Here is a 20,387-nt window from a genome sequence, read left to right as displayed (position 1 = left end):
GCACTTGCTTGTGCTAATTGAACAGTCACAAAATTTTCGAACTGTACTAACATCAAAGAGAAAGACTAGAAATTAAAGCAAACATTCTTAAAGATTGTCAAAGAATCATTGGACTTTAACACACTGAAGAAATTCAATGTTCCAAAGATCACCAAATTTGTTCAGGGGGGTTTGCCCCCATAAACAGTACTGTGCAAAGAATATCCTAGAGTAAATTTAAGTGGTAACCTGAAGGCAAACTGGTCATGAGCAATCCTGAAGTGCAAAACGCACAGCCACAGTCAGCACTTGCCAAGCTAATAATCCCTTAATGGAAACCAGTGACTTTTAGCTAGAACTTGGAGATAACCTAACACAGCAACACAACTTTTTGAAGCATTAACAGACTCAAGATTCCCACTTTCAACAGGCCACAACAAACCAAAATTAATTGCAGGTAAATTCCACACTTCTACCTCTGCACCATGTAAGATTTTTGAACCAACAACAGGTAGGAAGGGAGGGTGCTTATTTAGGAGTTCGCAATTTGAAGACCAGAATATTTTGCCTAGAATCACAAAAGAGCTTTTCCTCAATATATGCAATTCAGTTCAAGACACTGCACTACACTATTATTGAAGTGATCCTTCAGCTGTGCACTACAGTGCTTCTTAAAACAGCACTGGAAACAGCCGGTGCAAGTTAGAAGTCAAAGTGGTTACCTAAACATTTGAGGAACTTTGAGTCACTCATAATTGTAGCTTATAAGAAAATGTTAAAATGCACCTTTGAACAAGTAATTCAGTTAATGAATCCAAAAATTCATTCTATTTACAAGAGATGTCTAGTAAGCCATTTCTGAAAACAACATATGCCAACAATATACATTGTGCCACACAACATAGTTTATTTTGGAAAAAAAGACAACCATAATTTGGAGGTTTCTAGCTTCACAAAGTAATCTAAATACAAACCAGATTCAATTCCCAGGCTTAAAACTGCCTACATTACATCAAATTTAATCCTGTGATCTCATTATTTTACTTGTAAGACTTGGACTAATGAAAGTAAAGATGTCCCATTAACCTGAGCCACAATGCAACAGAACAAAGCAGATTTGTACACCATGTTCTGATACCTTCTATCTTCCCAGAACATATCACAAACATGACACTTGACAAAATATTGTCTTACCTGTCCAAGTTCCTCATTAAGGTTTGAGGTTCTGGCCATTGCAGGAGTATCTGTTTCAGGATAATACATATCTATGTCCTGAAATGAGAGCAAAATTAGACCTATGGTATGCAAATTAAAACACTCATCCCAGGCTGAATATGGATGCCTCTTTTACAAAATACACCTCCATACTAGATGTACATCAGAAAAGCCAGATTCAATTATAGGCAATTATAACCTTCACTGCACCTCTAGTTTAAGAATTTAGTAGAGTAGGAAGAAGTTCTAACAGGCATTAGCCATGCTAATCATAATAAAGTTGTACTGGCTCCTCCAAAATACAAGTAAATAAGGTCTAGCATGTCTGAACTGCTTATAATATACTGGAGATACTTAACTAGCTTATCTAAGAAACTGCTTTGGTTCATATAGCAGCTGTTTTGCCAACCCTCCCAATTACATGTAGCAATAGAAGTCAATTTCAGAGTCACTTAAATTGTCTCTTCCATCATGGATGCGGCTAGAGTAAATGGCCTTGTTGTAACCAAAGACCTGGGATTAGCATAGCCCATTCCCTGGATTTGTTCAGATTAAGAAACATCACTACAGTACTTTTGGCCCACACCTAAAGACAAACAGTTTGAAGTCAAAGCCTGAGCAAACACAGGCATCACTCCTAAAGAAATCTAGGTTTTCCCTCTGCTGTAGCTGAGAGAATCTAAGGTACTGAGGAGTTTTCAAAAGATAATTACTGAAAACGAGTAAACTGACAGACCACCTTCAAGCAGAGAGCTGAGCCTGCCTTCTCATGCTGAAAGCCTAAAATATACAAAAGTGATCATTTGCACAGGGAATCTTTCTACAACTAAATCTTTTATCCTCCTGTGGAACACCAAACTAATAGATAATAAAACTTCTAAACTTCTTCCTGCCTCTCCCAGAAGCTGCATCAGAAAAGTCAGCAGAAAATCTGGTAAAGATTTCAAGATATGTTGGTTGGTTGTTGTTTTTTTTTTTTTAATGTCACGTTCCAAAACTGACATTAATACATTTATTCTCATTACTTACCCAATTTATAAAAAGAGCCTGAGTAAACTTCACAACTTCTAATGTCACCAGAAGACTGATTGGAATAAGGTTGTTGTACAAGATTATAAATGTCAGCAGATTGTATCCAAAGTTGACAGACAGCATTTCTGTGGACCGAAAGACATGAGACATCAGCAGACAGAACACGGAAGTCTGAGTGGTACAGTACAGGGGCAATCATCTTTCTGCAGCTGGCCTAATCAGATTTAGTAGTGCTAAAATAATCAGCAAGTGTGTGATGCCTAGTATAAGGAACTTTTTAATATTTATTTCAGTAGTACATACATACAACGCCTACAGAACACATACATGGATACACAGTGTATTATGCTAGGTGAAGAAGGGCAAGATTGGTGAGGCTATATGTTAGAGAACAGAACGCTTTCTGAACAGTTTTTGCTAAACAGATGGTGACAAGTATGATATTCCACACTAACCCAAATTTAGAGATTTATCTGATGTATCAACTGCCCCAATTAAGAGCCACCAATACCACTAGTAATATAACTTTACCCATCAGACAGCATCTACCTATCTCAGTGGAGTTAGAAAAGACTAAAATTTGTTCTAAAATTTGCCAGTATTGGCAGAATTGAAAAGTTACACTAAAGAAATCTAACAGAACAAGTTGACTTAAATCAGATATCTAGTAAATGAACTAAGGCATCCTGCTCAAGCAGAAGAGCTGTTATTAATGGTGACAACGCTGGGCAAGTTGCCCAAATCAATCTGCCAGCACAACTGGTCCAGAAGGGGAGGGGAAGCTTTCCTAGACAGCAGGCAGGAATAGACAAGGCTCAGCAGAGACAGAGGATGAAGGCTTCTGTTCATGACGCTGCTGCAGCCTCTCTTTACATCCAACGTCTCCGCATCTGTCTGTTCTTCACTTTTCTTGAAGCTTAGGGAAGCACTTCAGGTCAGCAGGCAGAGCACCCAGCATAATGGGCTCACAGCCCACCGCTTAAGGTGTTTTCAGCATTACAAACAAGTTGATAAGGCGGCAGGGGAGCAAACTAGGAGACAGAAGCCGAAAGAAAACTGCTGAAGCTTATTGAGATCGGAGCAAGACCTGAAGTTTGTACCCAGGCATTTCCAAGTGCGAGTACTATGAACTCCATATCTTTGGTCAGTTTACAGAAAAAGCAGGAGCATACTCCATGTTGAAAAATGTTTCACCAATACCATCTTCATAGATATTGGACATTTAAAAATTTAAAATAAGACCTACTTGCCTAGCCTCAAAAAGTGTCTTTCCTGTGAGTGGCAGTTACAGAAGTGATAGAAATCGCATGGTCAATTTACAAAAAAGCATTTCTATATACCAGGTCACCCTAACTTACTACAGGTTGCACATTTTATATTAGCACAACTTCAAGAGTTTGTCCCATTCACCTTTTCCAGTGTTACTTCCATCATTGTAAGACACAAATTTAAACTTCCTCATCAAAAAGCAAGGGGGAAGAGCGGGGCGAGAAAGGAAAGAAACTTCAAAACTTGCTGATATTGCTACTTGAAGACATTACAGCTACTGAAAACCAGAGCCAAATAGGCACCTCTAAGCTCTTCCTATGAGGGTTTTTTTTTTTCCCCATTACTATCACAATTAGAGTTCTTAAACTTCAGAAGACACCCTTTGTCATCTGCTTTGCAATCACCATCAGAAAGACCATTTGCAGTTTGTGAGAACTGTTTTCAGATCTGCATTTCAAGATGTTTGTAACAACACATTTTATAGCTAGCTAATGTTACACCATGAAGTCAAAAGTCTACTGGAACACAATTTATTTCATCCTTTAGTGTTTGCATAAGGCCCATCTTGGATATCTGAATGAATAAATTCAAGGAGTATGAATGAAATAAAATAAACCCTTTCAATAAGCATGCTAAAAAGATGAGATCTCATTACAAAAGAAGTTAGAAGCCAAAATGCCTGAAACATTACCCAATAAATACAAAATCACAACAGTTTGCATTGCAAGAGCAGATCAGCATTTCTGACTAAAAAAACAGCTAGAGAAATCTTTTTCTTCCATACATAAGGACAAAGTTGAAGTCAGACCAATACCTGATACCCTGTAGTAAGGTACAATCAGACATGATACATAAGGCAGCAGTACATGGCCTGCTCTGAAAACAAATTCACATATGGCATCTCCACAGAGCTGAAAGAACTTGAAAACTGAATATCCAAGAATAACTCTTGCCCCTCTTCTGTTTCTGCCCTGCTCCCTGGGTGGTAGCCCAGTGATATTTACCTAACATTTACAAGGTTTTATTAACAGACGCCTCACTTGCAAGCTCACTTACATCAGCCCATACTCAAAACAGAAAAACATACTGGGCCATTTAAAAGTTAGTGACTATTTCTTACTTTATGCATTTATCTAGCAAAGCTAGGAGCCTGGCCAGCCCTAGAGTCTAATATATCCCTAGTACACTGCCTGCATACTCACTGTTGGAGCCAAGGTACCAGACAACTTCACCGTGTGTTCTGTTCCATAATAAGGCACCTACAGAACTCACAAGGGCCATAACCAGAAGAATGCAGAACAAGACCAGGATCTGCATGTTGGTTACTTTCTCCACATTTGATCTCTTCAGAGGTGCTTTGGTTGAATTCTGAACAGCAGCAGAAAGGAAAAAAAAAAAAAAAAGCAAAAAAATTAGTCTGGCAATGGCTTATACTGCCAAGTATATACAGAAAACTGCCAAGGCCAACTCAGTCTTTATTTTTAGAGTCCATTATAGAACTTGCTACTTCAGCTCTCCTTAGCTCAATATGGTATGCAAAGCTCAACAAGTTAGTAAAAGAAGCCAATATTCCTAATGACTCCAAAACTGACAGGAGATCAGAGGAATAGAACCTTCAGTTCTAAAGACCTAGTATACTCATTTGGCTGTCTATCCCACTGATGGTCAGTAGAAGTGAGCAACACATGTTGCTGGTCCACCTAGGCACTTCCTGCGGTTAAGGCAATACAGACACTGCAGTCTTAACCTAATTATCTCCAAGTGCTAAAAGTGTAGATGGTCATAACCATCTCCTCAGCTGTTAAACCTCAGTTTTAAATGTTGCCCAGCTACTAGGTAAATTAAGTTAAAATACAGTTAGTTTTGCTTACACATTGAAGTATTTTGAGATCTACTTCAATAAGTGTTTAGACACGTGCACATGCAATCTCAACAGTATCCTTGTATTCCTCAAGGCCTCCAGGTCTTGAACAGCTACCATGAGTCAAACCGTTTATAAAATCAAGTCCAAAAGACAAATACAAGAAAGATAAGCAGCTTCTATCAGAACACATTTTACATCTCCTTAAAAACTTTACCTGCATGAGTTTTGTATCATGTCCTGTATACACAACAATGCCCAAGACCCACTGAGTGTTTCTCAGCTGTGCACCCCTTAACAAGATCTGGTCCGGACCAACAGGAACTGGGCTGCAAAGCAAGAAGTATGCATATCTTTCAATTCTTGATAGCACTTTAGTGAAGTAATTCTCCTTTCAGCCTCACTCCCCCCTCAAAAAAGACCAAAACAACACACCCACATGCCACAAAAGGAGGAAAGCAATACAAAATGAAGTTACATTGTCCACACAACTCAAGAGAGCAGTGAAACCTGTGTTAAGTCTAATTCTTGCTGAAGTGGAGTAGGGTGAAAGTGATACAAGGGAGCTGTTCTAGTTACCCAAAACTTGAGAACTTCTGGCAGCCGTTAGCATACCCCGCATTTTACCTTGGCTCACATGTTCTCTCACAAACAAGGACAGGGGAGCACCACACTTGCAAAGAGACCATCCATTCCAAACACATGACAGCCTCACATATACCATTAAACAAGTATTTCAGGAAAACTATGTTACCCACATGATTTTCAAGTGAGATGCAAGTGATCTTCTGCTATTCTTGCATCTGTCACTATTCAGCCAAGTTGCCCAAGGAATATAGGTTTTGTGCAGGAAACCTGTATGTTCCCTACTAACCTTTCAAGTTCTATAAATTCAAGTACTAAAACTAAGTTATCTTCTTCCAAGTGTTACAACAAATCAAACTGACTCTGATAAAGACTCCAGATTCTGAGATCAGTTTTCTGTATAGAACTGAACTTGGTGCAGCCTTTGGCTCTAGCTGGAAGGGAAAGGTCTCCCATTTCTCTGCATATCTCCTGTAACAAGAAGGCTCTAAAAACCCCAACCATTTGCCCAACTCTCCCTTCTCTTTAGATGTTACTTTTGATTAAAAAAACCCCACTATGAGTCCAAAGAAACCAGCTCACCCATAAAAAGCAGAAGACTCCATAGGAAGACAGAACTATGTTATCTTCTGTTGGCAGATGCTCTGATTAACAACTGTTAATAATTACCCTCTTCCCCAGAAATAGAACAAAAAGACCAAACATGCATGTGCTCAGTGTTGCAGGCCAAAAGCACACAGGAAGAATTTTTCCCAATCAGATGAATTTATGGCTTTGTTGTCAAGCCAATACCTTTGACCATCTAAGCGCAAGTTTCCAATGAAGTCATAAAGATGACGGTTGGGTCCTTCACACTCTATCCTTCCAGATACTTTCATCAATTCTTCTCTTGACTGAAGACTAGCAGTTAGAGACAACCCCTGCAGAGACCAATGCAAAGGAGATTCTTGTCAAAAATTGTTGTTAGAAGGCATCCTAGGAAAACAGTGCTTTCTTTCAACATCTAAGATATCAAATGTAATTCAATGTGTGGTTTTCTGGCAGGTTTATTAGTGGGGATTTTGGTTGCATTTTGTGGCGAGTTTGTTGTTTTGTGTTGTCTTTTTAATGGATATTCAATAACTCTTTCCTGCAAGGAAGATTCATTGGACACATATGATCCTGCTTATATAGGAGTGGTTTAAATCCCTGTACAGAAGAGTTATATTACTTACATAATCTCTCTCTAACCATCCACAAACCACAAAGTTGCACATGTGCAGGAGGAAGTAGAAGACAAGCAGTATAAACAAGCCTGGCTTTTCTCTCAAAATACAGCTTCACTGATGTGTTAAAATATGCTGCTAAAATACAGTCACTCCTAACTGTCATCTCTCTTGGATCACTGCAGCCATTATGCTCTGATCATACTCAAGGTTAATCATCAACCCATCACACAACTGTAACCTAACATATTGCTACTCCACAGTGCATATGCAACACTCCGTTGCTTTTCACCTGTCCATGGACACCTCCATTTGGTAAGAGTGATCCATTTAGTGTTTCTTCTGCCAGATTATGACTGCAGCACCACAAACCAGAACAAGGCCTTAAAAGGGTCCCCCACCTTATTTCTGTATTTTAAGCATGTGCCCTGAGGCAAATAAAACCTGACAGGAACTCAAGATCTAATCAAGACCTGATCCAGAACAGTAAATCACATTTCTACAAAGGTAGTAAACAAGCAGCAAATGTACAGCTTTTTAGAAGCAAATGACCTGTATTTTGAAAACCCAATACAAGTTTATTTTTGAACTGAAAGACAGCAAAGATTCTGAACTGTTTCTAAACACCACAATCAACAGTATTTCTTCAACAAAACTAGAAAAAACACAAATACCTTCCACTACTTACCACAAAGAGAGAACCAATTAGCTTAAACATATAAAAGGTCCTTTTGAGTACTCCACAGAGGCAGAGGCAGACAGATTGGCACTTGTGACAACAGAAACTGCAGCCCTCACTAGAAGCACAGCTGATTTTTTGTTTTTCTAATACAGCACTTTACTGGACCTTCAGCAAAACACTGCCAAGGTCTGCTTGATTTGCCTGTATGGATTTATAATACTTCCTCCACATGAGTTCCTTACACTTGCACATGAAGCATTATTGGTTAGGTTTGTATCTGTTGAAAAGACAGCTTACAGCCACCTGGCAAGAGATACACTTTTTCTGTTAAAAAAGAAAAGAGAGAACTTGTATGGTTGTCATGCAAGCTAGACTCTGCTTTGTGCTAATATTAAGATACCTAAATGAAAAAAAAAAAAAGGTGAAATTCAGTTTGTTTTACCTGTCGTATTTTAAGATTCGTCTCCCCATCAAGATTAGCTGTTTCAATATAGCACATGGCTTGTGGTTCACTGTAAGGAGGGTAAGAGTTTCAATATTAGTAATTTTCAAATCAAATTTCAGTAATTTTGCATGTACTTTCGCACTAAAATGGTTCCACTATACACTTCAAAACACTGCAGAAGACAAAAACCATAGTGATGGCATATGACAGTGAAAGAGCCATCTGAAAATACACATCATAGGAAGCTGTCTCTGGATATGGATGTGCTTGGATGAAGGGGTGTGCTCTCTGCTACTGAGTTCTGTCTAAACTGTGCACTCAAAAGGTCATGGCCACAAGATCAAGTATTTTTGCCTTCATGTAAATTTATTCTCTATGTAAAATTCATTTGATGATACCTTCTGTGAGGAAAAAGAAGTCAAGATGAAAACAAATGTTTATTTCACTTCTGACAGTCAGCTCAGATACATAAAATTGACACATATAAGCGAAAGACCCCACCCTTCAGAGCATGTAAAGCCTTCTGGTGAACTGAGGACACTTAGTATTGTCATTTAAAAGAATCCTGGGAATAATGCCAATTGTAAAGGAGAACTGCCATAGAAATTGCTATTTACTTCAAGCAAAGCTTCTCCCAAAACAACACACTTTAGGTTAGATTATCCAGTTACGTGATTATCAATGACATCAAGTTAGTAGAAAAATGCAGAACAAAAAGCTGACCCATGCAAATGAAGAAATTAATCAGAAGGTTTTTTAGTATCATATGTTACGGGAGAATTTCTGAAGTAGAACAAATATTCCTCAATGCTGAAACAGCAACTTACTGATGTCAAAGTGTAGCTTAACTAACTGCACGTTTAAAATATGGGGTTTGTTTTAAAAAAGAAAAAACACTATTGGAATGAAGATCCCTCCATCCTCAGTCATGTGACAGTTCAAAAAGACTGAGCTTGCCCATACAGCTTTCAAAGAAATTAAGCCTCCCAGGAATGGCACAGACAAGAAGGATAGGGCAGGAAATTCAGCAGCTTAGAAAACAAGTTCCCTCAGAAGTTGGGTCATCTAGGAGAACTGTAACCTGCAGACCACAGCAACCTGCAGTTACTGCTCAAAACCATATGGACAGAAGGAAATCATGGAGAAAAGCAAGGTGTCATCAGGTTTGGCTATTACATAAAAGCATGTTCAAGAAGAGGAACTGTGCTATTCTCCCATTTAAAACTCACCTAAGTGGACAGTGGTCTTGATTTGGCCTCAAATTGTTCAATATAGAATCTAGATTAGTAGCCAAGTACCACTCAATTGCTTTTAGGAACTCACGAGCAAGCTTTACTTGCCAGTATATTGGTACAGGGAAGTTGTCCCATATTTCACAAACTGAGCAGGACTCAACAGTTTATTGTTGCTTCCATGCTAGAGACAGGCCATACATGCACTGTATTAAAGACAAGGACTAAACAGATTAAGCCCAAAAGCTCTTATGCAGGCTAGTTAGTAGATGCCAGCTGGGATGGCCTTTTACAAGTACCATTTGAAAGAGAAATCTTTCTTGAGGGGCAGGAAAATGTGCTAGAAACTCAGTTGAATTAACAGGAAGAAAACTTAAACTTCCTTAATTAAATGGAGGGATCCTCAGAAGGCTACAAAACAACCGACTACATGAAGCTTATGTAACAGACCTTCAGTCTTCCAACCAACTCAGCGACACACTTTGTGAATTACAGGTACATTATACTATGAAGTCTTAAAGAAGCCTTCTTTCTTAAGAACCTATCTACAATGACACATGAATCATTGCCTCAAAGCACTATTTTGACTTTGTTGAAACTTGAATTTAGATGTGGAGGAGAATGAGTGCCATCTGATGCCTGCTTTTATTAATAGCAAATACAGAGTTTTGAGTCCTCTGCACCTCAGTTCATCAGACAAGTGATTTCCACACCCATTCAGGATACCTGGAAGATATAATGATCATATCTGCTGGAAGATGTTGCCCATTGGTGACCTTCACAATATCGCCTACTGCTACCTGTTGAGCCAGGGGTAGGAGTACAGTAGCATGGAAAAGAAAAACAAACAGTTTGCTTGTCTTGAACGTTAGTTTGTTATTTTCTTTCACCCCATCAAAAGAACAGCATCATGCACAGAACAGCTAGAGCGCGCTTCTGAAAAGTTAGAGTACTTTTCACTGCAACTTTGGAAGTATCAAAGCCTTCCCTTTTCTGAATGCAAAGTAAATGGTTCTCTATAGGAAAATATATACTCAACTGCAAAGTGTGAACATCTGTGGCTTACATCTAGTAAAAGTTATTTTTTCCTATAATCATGCCATTATCCAGATTTGAGGGTTTTTTCTTCACTCTTATTTAACTTACACAAAGATTTTTTTTCCTAGTAAAAGTTATTTTTAACCTTTACCCTCCCCAAATATCAAGAGTTTCTCCTATTCTTTCTCTGCATTGCTTATCCACCCAGTCATCATTATCCTTTTCTCTTAGCCCTCTTCATATGCACTCCTTTTACTAGTCACAAGCAAGCAGTATTGTCTTTACAGGTAAATAGTATCAACCAGTTCTCCCCTGACCTACAGTCACTTGAGATGTGCTGGAATACCAAAACCATAAGGTTTTCCAGCACCTTTAATGGTAATCACACATGCATGGGACTTTAATTTTAAGAAGGCCCAAGTAGCACTGTGAAAACAGTAAGCCAGGCTTGCCAGATGAGTACCAGGCTGCTTAGCGCCAATGCATCGCTGAGTCTGAAATGGGCTTGAAATATTTTAAACACATTACAAAATTTATAAAAATTGAAACAGATGCCATGTTTGAACAGGCAGATTCACTAGTCTTACTCTGATCCTACTGAAAACTAATTCCCTACCAGCTTCAGCACAAAAAAGGTCAGAAGTCTGCCTCAAAGTAAACAAGATGCATAGTACAGGACTGCTATTCCATAACATTAAGTGCAAGCCTGAACAATATGTAGATTCAGACATAGGCCAGTTCAAGAAGTGCTTAGGGGTTTGAGAAAACCAGATTCCAGAACCAGCTTTAAGTATCTTTCAATTCTGTCCTCACTACAAATGGCCATGGAACCACATAAACAGGCATCAGCATTAGCCATCAGAATCCCTGGCAATCTTGGGTTTCCATTATAGCTGAACAATTCAGCAGGATTGCTTTTAGGTCTCGAGGCAGATCTCTTTTCCCAGAGGTTTTAAAAGGGTGTACTTTACCCTCATTTATTAGGTAACAGGGCTAATTTTATCCTTAAAAAGGCATTAAAAGCCGTGATTAGATCAATACATCCTGAGGGATTTCAGGAAGTTCTAGAAATAAGGCTCACCAAGTCCTGGCACAGGGCTTCACAGAATGTAGGTTCTGAGTGCCTGAGGCAGCAGCAGGGCTTGTGTTCCTTATTTGAGTACACAGCTTACTAATTAGCCTCAAACCAGAGAACTTTTTAGCACAGGTAGCAAAATAAGTCTCAGACTTTCAGGGGAGGTACAGCATTGCAGTGAAAGTTACTCTTCTAGATGTGGACTAAAACAAAAATACTGTTTACACCCTGGAGCATATTAACTGCTCAAGCAAAACCACTTCGAACAGCTCATTAGCACTGGATGAAAACATAGTACTAGAATTTAAAGATGGGTACTCAGCTGCCTTGCTCGGGGCAATTTTCACTATTGCAACAGAAAGGATCCCTCCCACCCCAAGTCACAGGGAATTCTCATGTAGAGTATATTAATTCTAGGCCTCTGAATTTATTTTAGCAAGAGTAATTCTAGAGCACCTTCTTCCACTCCCTCCCATCCCCAATTTTATTTACCTCTTTCCAAATAATGTTCTGCCACATCCCATTTCTTAAAACTGTAAAGAAAGTTTAAAGTTAGATTAAACAGACAAGATTTGGGCAAATTTCAGAACAACTATATCAGCAGTAGCAAACATTGACCAGAATGGGAACTAACACACAGATCAGAAAACTACTTTTCAGAGGCTGGGACCACACTTTTGTCCACAGCCGCAGACATGTGCATTCAAGAAAGAAGAATCTGCCCTTAATATCTATATCCTTTTTATCACCTGCTAGACAACAATTGGCGGCCTGATTCCTTACTGGCAACACTTCATACTAACCTGCAGATGGGCAGTGTTGCTCCTTGTTTGGGAAATAACCTTCCTCAAAACAAAAGGGTATCATTGCCCACCATCAATCAATATCAGGAAGCATCTTTATGTCTGATTTAACCACAGAATTTTCACTTCTCCCCTTTTCCCTTGCATTTTATTCATTATGTTTTGACTCTGACACATCCAATTTCACTAGCATATCAATTGCCCTTATAAAGCTGAGGCTTAATAGTCAAACAGGCACAAAGCCCTTTGAAAAGCAAAGCTTAGCTTTGGCAGAAAGAGAATCCTAAATGCCGAGTTTGGATTGAAACAAAACAAACAAAAAAACAAATTAAGAAAAAAATAAAGAAAACCCAAAAAGTAGAAAACTGCTGTCTTAACACACTCCTTGGTCATCTACTCTGGAATACACCTTTCCATCCAAGTAGTTCCTCTAGAAGCTTCTACACATACTTCATACTACCCTAGCCTAAACATTCAGTTCAAAAATCTATGCCAAATCATTGCTAAGTAACCAAATCCAGTCCTGGTCTGAGCACACCAAGTACACCTAAACAAACTCACACCTTCACTGAAAGCAGCTGCGGCCAGTTTTCAGAGATGTTCAAAACACACCGTGTGCAACAGATGAAAGCTGAAGAAGCCAGCCTCCTATTTTGAACACAAACAATTTTCTCCTCAGTTCTATGCAATTCATACACAGTTCATTTGAAAACCACACCAAATTCCCAGAAGATACATTTCTGCTGAACACAGCCTCAACCATCCTACTCAGGTTAGGCCCACTCCACAAACAGGAATGTCAGGCCAAATCAAGAACAAGAAATCTATCTCGATCCTGTCCACAGGCCACACACTTTGGAGCACTGAATCCTGAGATTTAATATTACAGTGGATGGGTCACGGCAATGTAAACTATTTAACAAAAATGTGTGGGCAGCAACAGAAGCACTGCTAGTGATGCATCTAAACTGCCGAGCTTCCACCCAAACAAGTATATGCAGTTTAGGGGAAGAACAGTTGTGTTGCACCCCTTCCTTCCTTCTCCTAAGTTGTGCTTGAATTGAGCTCTGCTTATTTCAGAACAATTTAGCTTTCATGCTTACGGAAATCAGTTTAGCTATTAAAATTAGTCAAGCAAATAACTGAGCTATTATGTTTTGTTTAACTCCCAACCCCACAATCTAAACAGAAAGCTTCCATTAAAATAGTTCCAAAATTTTCAGGTTGCAATTCTGCAGCCTCGACTGTACTTAACCCAGTTTTATAGTACTCCAAAGGACAGAAAAAAGTCTTCTCTAGAATACTTATGACCGTAAAATTGATGAAATATTGTCGAAAGGAATTTGGTTAAAGTAACAAAGAACAAGTATCTAACAAGACTGCTCCTACTCAAAAACAGTTTCACTATAAGCCTTCTGTCTAAGACTTTCCAAGACTAAAAGAAGTGTATTGATGTTCTAGATCCAAGACTTACTGTTGTTACTCACACCTACGTGTTCAGGGCCACTTGAAGCGCTGCTCCGGGAACGCAGGCATTTCCCAGTCTTGTGCAACAGTTCGCAAGTCCTGTGCTTGTCTACTACTGTAGGGGATGCTCTCTAATATTAATGCCAATGGCTTATTCTATAATTTGACCATGAGAGGATCAATACATCAGAGCAGTTATAACTGAGCTCTGAGCTCTCTACACCTATGGAATATACTGCTCAGGGGCTTCACTTGGGATTATATTTAGTCTGGTCCCTAAATTCAACGTCATCTCCACATACATGAAGTCATCCAAGACATGGAACATTGGCTCAGAGCCTAACATGCTGCAGCTCCTAACAAAGATGTAGAGTGCTCACCTGAGGCAGGACTTGCAGTTTCATTTCCTCCAAAGGGACTTTAATTCCTATGTACCAAAGCCACTCCGCTAAGCAAGCCAATGCTTTCAATGGTAAATTTAATATAGGAAATGTGCTTTGAAGGTAACTACTGCTCAAAAAAAACCCCAAACATGGAGAAAAATGCAAAGCCTACATGCATGCTACTGAAGCAAGCATCTGGTTGCAGGCAACGGTGTTCAGCCAAGCAGCCAGTAGCAGGCTACTGAGTGAGCTGAACTGCTATCTATACTGACTGCACTGACTAGAACTCACTCAGCTGTAAGAGGAACATGAAGACACATACATTTAAATTTAATTAATCTTAATCCCAACCTGGACATTGATTAGCTTCTCATAATACAAGTCTCAAGAATGATCCTTTTTCTAGCCTTCCTCCTTAAGAAATGTGAAGATTCAGTTTTAAGTATCATTTTGAAAATTTTATTTAGAGTATTTAATGTGAAGTTATTTTAGTTCAGGTTTTAAGTGCTAAAATCCACTTCACTTCACAGGAATACTGGTGTTCTTCAAGGTTGTCTCTCCACAATTACTGTGATAAACTTCCCTTGAAGTGTTTGTCAGCATATGTTCTGACTACAAATGGATTAGAACTGCCTATGTGACTTTTGAAAGAGCAGCCTTTCATATTACCTGTAATAAGGCCTGTTGTGCTACAGCCAGTTAATTGCTGATTTCCCATGACTAGTAAACATAGTGTTCCTGTGCTTGAAACATCTTCCCAGACTCTTGCAGAGAAATTACCTTGAAGAACTGGTAAAGCAACACTTATTGATGTTCATTAATATACAATCTTAATGATCAACTTAACTTCTCAAGCACGAAGGAAGAACAACTCACTGAAAACAGTCCTGCAAACATTATGCCTGTTAACTGAAGCATGGAGCTAGCAGGTTGTTCAGTTCCTCAGGTTCCTTGAAGTGTTTCCCTAGCTTTTTGACACTTAAGCTAGATGTGTCTGGGAGGAAGCTGCTCTGCTCAGCCATCAAGTTGCTGTGTTTCGTTTTCCATTTCACCTGCAGATCTTTGTGCAGGAGCAGCAGAGAAGCTGTCCAACACCAGAACACAGATATCCCACAGCTGAAGCCCAGGCTGACCATAGGGTAGCCAACAATAAACTCCATACAGGTTTTCAGTTAAGGGAGATGAAAAGAATGAAAATGGTGTCTTCAGGTATTCAGTGCCAAGTAGCATCAATACATTAGGGATACACTCAGATGATATCAGTATTAAATTCTCTTTTAGTAACACTTCAGGAAAGCAAATCCACAAAGTCTCCAGATGTCTTTCTATATTTTAAGGACAGTGTCTTGCACAAAAATTACTTAAAATTCCTGTGACATCAGCTTTTAGTGTTTTAAGAGTTTGTTGGGGTTTTTTGGTTGCAGTTTTTCTTTGGGGAAAGTGGAGGTGAGTTTGGTTTTCTTGGAGAAGCCAAGAACTGTGTAACTCTGTACAACCTTAAAATTAAATTTAAATTCTAATCATGCCCTCCATGCCTCATCCTCAACTGTTACACTATCAGCAGTCCAAAAAATTTGGTAAACTAAAATCCTAACATTCCAGTAACTACCTAGTCCAAAGAGACATCCATTCCAACCACCATTGTTTGCTTAAATAATAAGCAACGTAATTGTTCACAAGTATTCTGGCATCCGCTATTTGAATTTAAATAGTTCAATTAAAGACTGTTTAGTCTTACCTATTGTTTTCTTTTTATTCACTGCACTGTCTGCCTTATGCCTTTTCTGCAAGGAAACAAAATGTTTTGTTACACCTCATTACAAATTCCTAAAACCATTAGAGCTAGAAACTTGACAAACTGCAAGATGATACATTGGACCATTTTTGTCTTTATGTTATATATATTTTTTAAAGCCACACACATCGTTTAAATCCAAATGGTTTGTAAAAGAACATAATATAAAGTGAGAGTCACAATGTTGGAAGTCAGGCTCAAACCTGGATCAACAGCAAATAACTAAGACTGTAAAACTCGTTTTTGGAAGGAAAACAAAAGGAACAACAAGGAACAGTATATTTACATGACATCTGCACTATACATTCTATGTGCGGTTTGTTTAGACAGATTTCTTATTTCATTCAAAACTTCACAAAGCAAAAAGACCCCTTATAATAAAGAGTATTCAAGTTAGTGCAGATTTTCCCCTAAAACAGCTTGCTCTGTGCTAATGTTGCTTACCGCCCCCTTTTCAAGGCCACTAAATAGGCCATTTATCTGTCAGGACTCTACAGTGTCTTTCTAGCCAGGCCTTTGTAATAAAAGCATAAATGAATAAGTCTGAAGGGGTAGCAACAAGTGTCCTGACTTCCACTGTTTCCTTGTTCACCAGCTATAATAAAAATGCTTTATTTATCTCAGTACGCCACAGAAATTCTAGTCAAGTTCAGAACTCAGAAAGTCAGAGACACAAAACCTTGCAGCACTTTGTAGCCTTTTTTGAAACACTTGGTCTTTGGCACAGCCTTCCCCATAATAATACTCACATAGTCTTCTATAATTTCTTTGATGCCAGCAATTGTTAAAATAAATAGCAATGGCACCAAGGTGGTATATCTTCCTGTTGGAGACACATCTGGAATTTGCTGTAAACAGAGGGAGAAGAGACACCCATTTTTTTATTTGTGTTTAAAATTAGTTTCTAGCAAACTTAGAACTTTATGCAAAGCTCTCAGAAGAGAGAACACAGAGCTTTCTGCTTTGTGCCTGAATGACACTCAATTTCCATGGGCAAATTAGCCTAAGCTCTCAGTAGGTTCAAAGAAACTACTACAAAGTTAGAAGATAAAGTTGTTGTACATGCCATACATGCGCAACATGTATTCTATTTCTGTCTTCACAAGAAAAAAAATCCAAATGACATAACTCACTTGGAAACAGTGATAATCTGGACTATCTAAACAGCCAGCAGTTTCACAAGAACCCATATATGCTTTTCTCAATAGCTTCCATGTTCTACCAGGGAAGTTCTACTACTTCTTGTTTTTACTTAAGAATAAAAGCAACTTGATTTTACAATTTGAAATTAGAAGGCAACTTAAGAGACTCTTTTCAATTATAAAAGATGTATTTTAATAGTACTATTAATGAGGTATGCACAAGAATTTCTTCACAGTTAAGCATAACAACCGAAACAACTTCTACTACATTACATCATAATCAAGGCAAACCAATGAAACAATACCTGCAGTAAGGCAATGAAGAGGAAGAATGCATTTGCAGCTTTTCTGATCTGCTCATACAGGAATCGAGGTAGAAATGTCACCACGCTGTACTTAGCTGTGCTGCAGGTTAGAAGATTTTTTTTTAGCACTTCATTGGAATATCATACAGCAATTATGACCAAAAAGTTTCAAGTAGGATTCTAAAAGCCATTGTTGGCATCAAGGTTTAAAGCATGCAACACAGTACATTTACCATATAAATGAAGTCACTTCTTTGAAACACTATTAATTTCTTCCAACTACAAGTTTTGCTTTAAGCCACATTCACTTGGTCTCATGTGCAACAACCTTCCTTTAATACAGAGCATAATTAAACACACATCTCAGAAGTACCTTAAGACTTACACAATGTTTTAATTTACACATGGTTTAATCAAGTAACAGTTTACACCTACAAGTGAATTCCCCAAGCAATACTCATTAGAAATCAAGCACTGGCAGATTTTTCTATCAAAATAGTATTCCCTGGATACCACATTCCTATGACTATTAAAGCAAGAATTTGTCTGACTGCAAATCAAGCTGAAACATTTAATTAACAACATTCTACCATTTACGGACTTTACAGCTAACTGATCCAAACAATATTCTTACTCTAATGATTGTGTTAATACCAACACAATAAGGATCCTTTGAGTGAGCTTATACATACTAAAGGCAATGTATTTTGTTGCTTAAGTAACATGACAGATGCCTACAGAAAATAGGTACAGTTCTAATTACAGAGGGGCACATTTAGCTGTCACCATTTAGACGAGGAACTAATCATGTATATGTGTAAAAAGCAAAGCAGGAGTATGTTGTTATTCAAAAATAAAGCTTCTTATGAAAAGCTAACTAATACTCTAAGCTGGGCAGGAGTATTTGATTAATTTGGCCCTGAGGAACTGCTCTCTAAAGGACAAATACAATACTTACATAAGTGTTGTGTGCTCCCTCCCAAAACATAGATGCATTATAGAGGACTTCAGGATAATCAAAGCTCAGAACCAAAGTTAAAATCTATAGGTGAACAGGTAGAAAATTCAGGTAGCTCATTCAGAGCACAATTTCAGTCACTAAATATAAGTATCTGCAAAGGTTAGTGCTCTGACCAGCCCCAGTCACAGCCATCTTATCTTCAAAGTGCCTGGTACCCAGAAGAACTCCAGGTCTGCAGCTCACGGAACAGGCTATGGCAGGGGAAGGAAGAGAGGACATGCAGGAAACCAAACAACAAACTGGTTTTCCCTAACACAACAGCTGTCAACTATGCAAACCTTGCTTAACTACACAAGTTTGATGTTTAAACAGGTGTGCAAACATTAGAAGAGATTTTTCCTCTATACCTACAACTTAATTTATCAAAGTTATGTTTCCAGTTACACCACTGTGCAAGTCAGGAGAAATGCTACCAAATCCTGTTCAATAAATGGGTTGGAAACACGAGTATGGCTGAAAGAGTCTGGCCCCACTAATTCTAGAATAGTACAGAGATTTTTCTGAAAGGAATCACTGTATGATTTGATAAAGTTCGTGTCATTCATATACCTTTACTCACCAGCGTGCAACTGAAGTACCAATGATTAATTACTTCTTTTGGTAACACTCCAATGAGAAGTAGCAAACAGTGCATCAAGAAACTTGGTAGTTATTTTCCAGTATAGTTCCTCTATTTATTAAAGTGAAATTTTCTCATGACAACTTCCACAGCTGCCATTTCCCCAGAACTTTTCATAAAGTCAAGTTTTACTCTATTGAATCATCCTTGAAGAGACAAAGGCTACCAGTAATAGACAGAGAGGTTACTTCCTTGAGAAGTGTATGGTGCTGGCAATGTGCAGCTGAATAATATAGCTGACTGAGAAAATGTAGAGCTATCTAAAGCACTTCTACCACTTCCTTGAGAATTTAGATTGACAACTCCAAGATGAACACCCCCCTCAGGCTAATCATGATAAAGAACACAGGATCTCCTTGAGACACACATGGTCTCATTTCCAGGTGTAATAAGTACAAACTGTCCTTTCCTAGGCAGCACTCATCCACAGCTATCCATTCCACAGTTCACATACTTGAAATACTCTCAAATCTGAGAGCTGAAGAATGAGTGTTGCCTAATGTTAGCGCTTTTAACATACATCAATTCACAGGAACAATTACTAAGCAAGCCAAGCACAGACATCTGAACCACAGCAGAGGGGCTGGGTAATTAAAGTGCAGGTTAAGGACTTGAACTCCTCTCTCACTAATCAGGCTTTGTTTCCATTATCACATACAAGAGATCAGATGCCTTGTAACATGCCCTGTAACAGGACAAAAAAACAAACAAAAAACCAACAAACAAACAAACCAACCCCCCATGATTAAAAAAAAAAAAAAAAAAAAAAAAAAAAAAGGACAATCTGCTTGAATTAAGGGCTCAAATAGTGCCTTCAGTGGAATGGTGTGTGCATTCCCGCAGGCACATGATACTTCTTTTAGTGGCAAGATTGACATCAGCTTCCAAGGTTCTGCAATAACTAAAGTACAGAAGCAGTACGAACAGAAGCTACCTCCAGACAGCCACCATTGCTGCGGGAGGTACAGCAATAAGCTTCACATATTTCAAGTGATGCTTAACTACATTAACACAAAAAACCAACATGCAATTACACTGGGCACAGAGGAAGCTCATTCACAGGAATCTCTCACCAGACAATGCTGCCATGCAGAAAACTGGCTAGACTGTGACAAATCCAAGGGTCACAATATTTTCGGCAGTTGCTAAAAATAGCGTACTTTGATTAGAAAACTTGCTAAAGAGACAAAAATCAACTGTTTACAAATTCCTGCAAAGAAGGCATCATGAAGGC

General features: G+C 38.6%; 1 protein-coding gene across 2 annotated transcripts in view; it reads right to left on the bottom strand.

Moving 5' to 3' along the window:
• ATP8A2 (ATPase phospholipid transporting 8A2) overlaps positions 1-20,387 on the bottom strand; it is a 328,378-nt gene that overhangs the window by 259,873 nt on the left and 48,118 nt on the right. For both annotated transcript variants that reach the window (XM_030477755.1, XM_030477756.1), the window contains exons 3-13: positions 17,514-17,613; positions 16,816-16,914; positions 16,010-16,055; positions 12,111-12,151; positions 10,232-10,305; positions 8,271-8,340; positions 6,734-6,861; positions 5,574-5,685; positions 4,698-4,863; positions 2,224-2,351; positions 1,174-1,251 (exon numbers count right to left, since the gene is read on the bottom strand). In XM_030477755.1, the coding sequence (XP_030333615.1) occupies positions 1,174-1,251; positions 2,224-2,351; positions 4,698-4,863; positions 5,574-5,685; positions 6,734-6,861; positions 8,271-8,340; positions 10,232-10,305; positions 12,111-12,151; positions 16,010-16,055; positions 16,816-16,914; positions 17,514-17,613 (1,042 nt within the window). The remainder of the gene's footprint in view (positions 1-1,173; positions 1,252-2,223; positions 2,352-4,697; positions 4,864-5,573; positions 5,686-6,733; positions 6,862-8,270; positions 8,341-10,231; positions 10,306-12,110; positions 12,152-16,009; positions 16,056-16,815; positions 16,915-17,513; positions 17,614-20,387) is intronic.

Source organism: Strigops habroptila, chromosome 2, assembly GCF_004027225.2.
Source record: "Strigops habroptila isolate Jane chromosome 2, bStrHab1.2.pri, whole genome shotgun sequence".
NCBI lineage: Eukaryota > Metazoa > Chordata > Aves > Psittaciformes > Psittacidae > Strigops > Strigops habroptila.
Note: the sequence above shows the minus strand (reverse complement) of the source record. Positions and strands in the feature narration are given on the sequence as shown.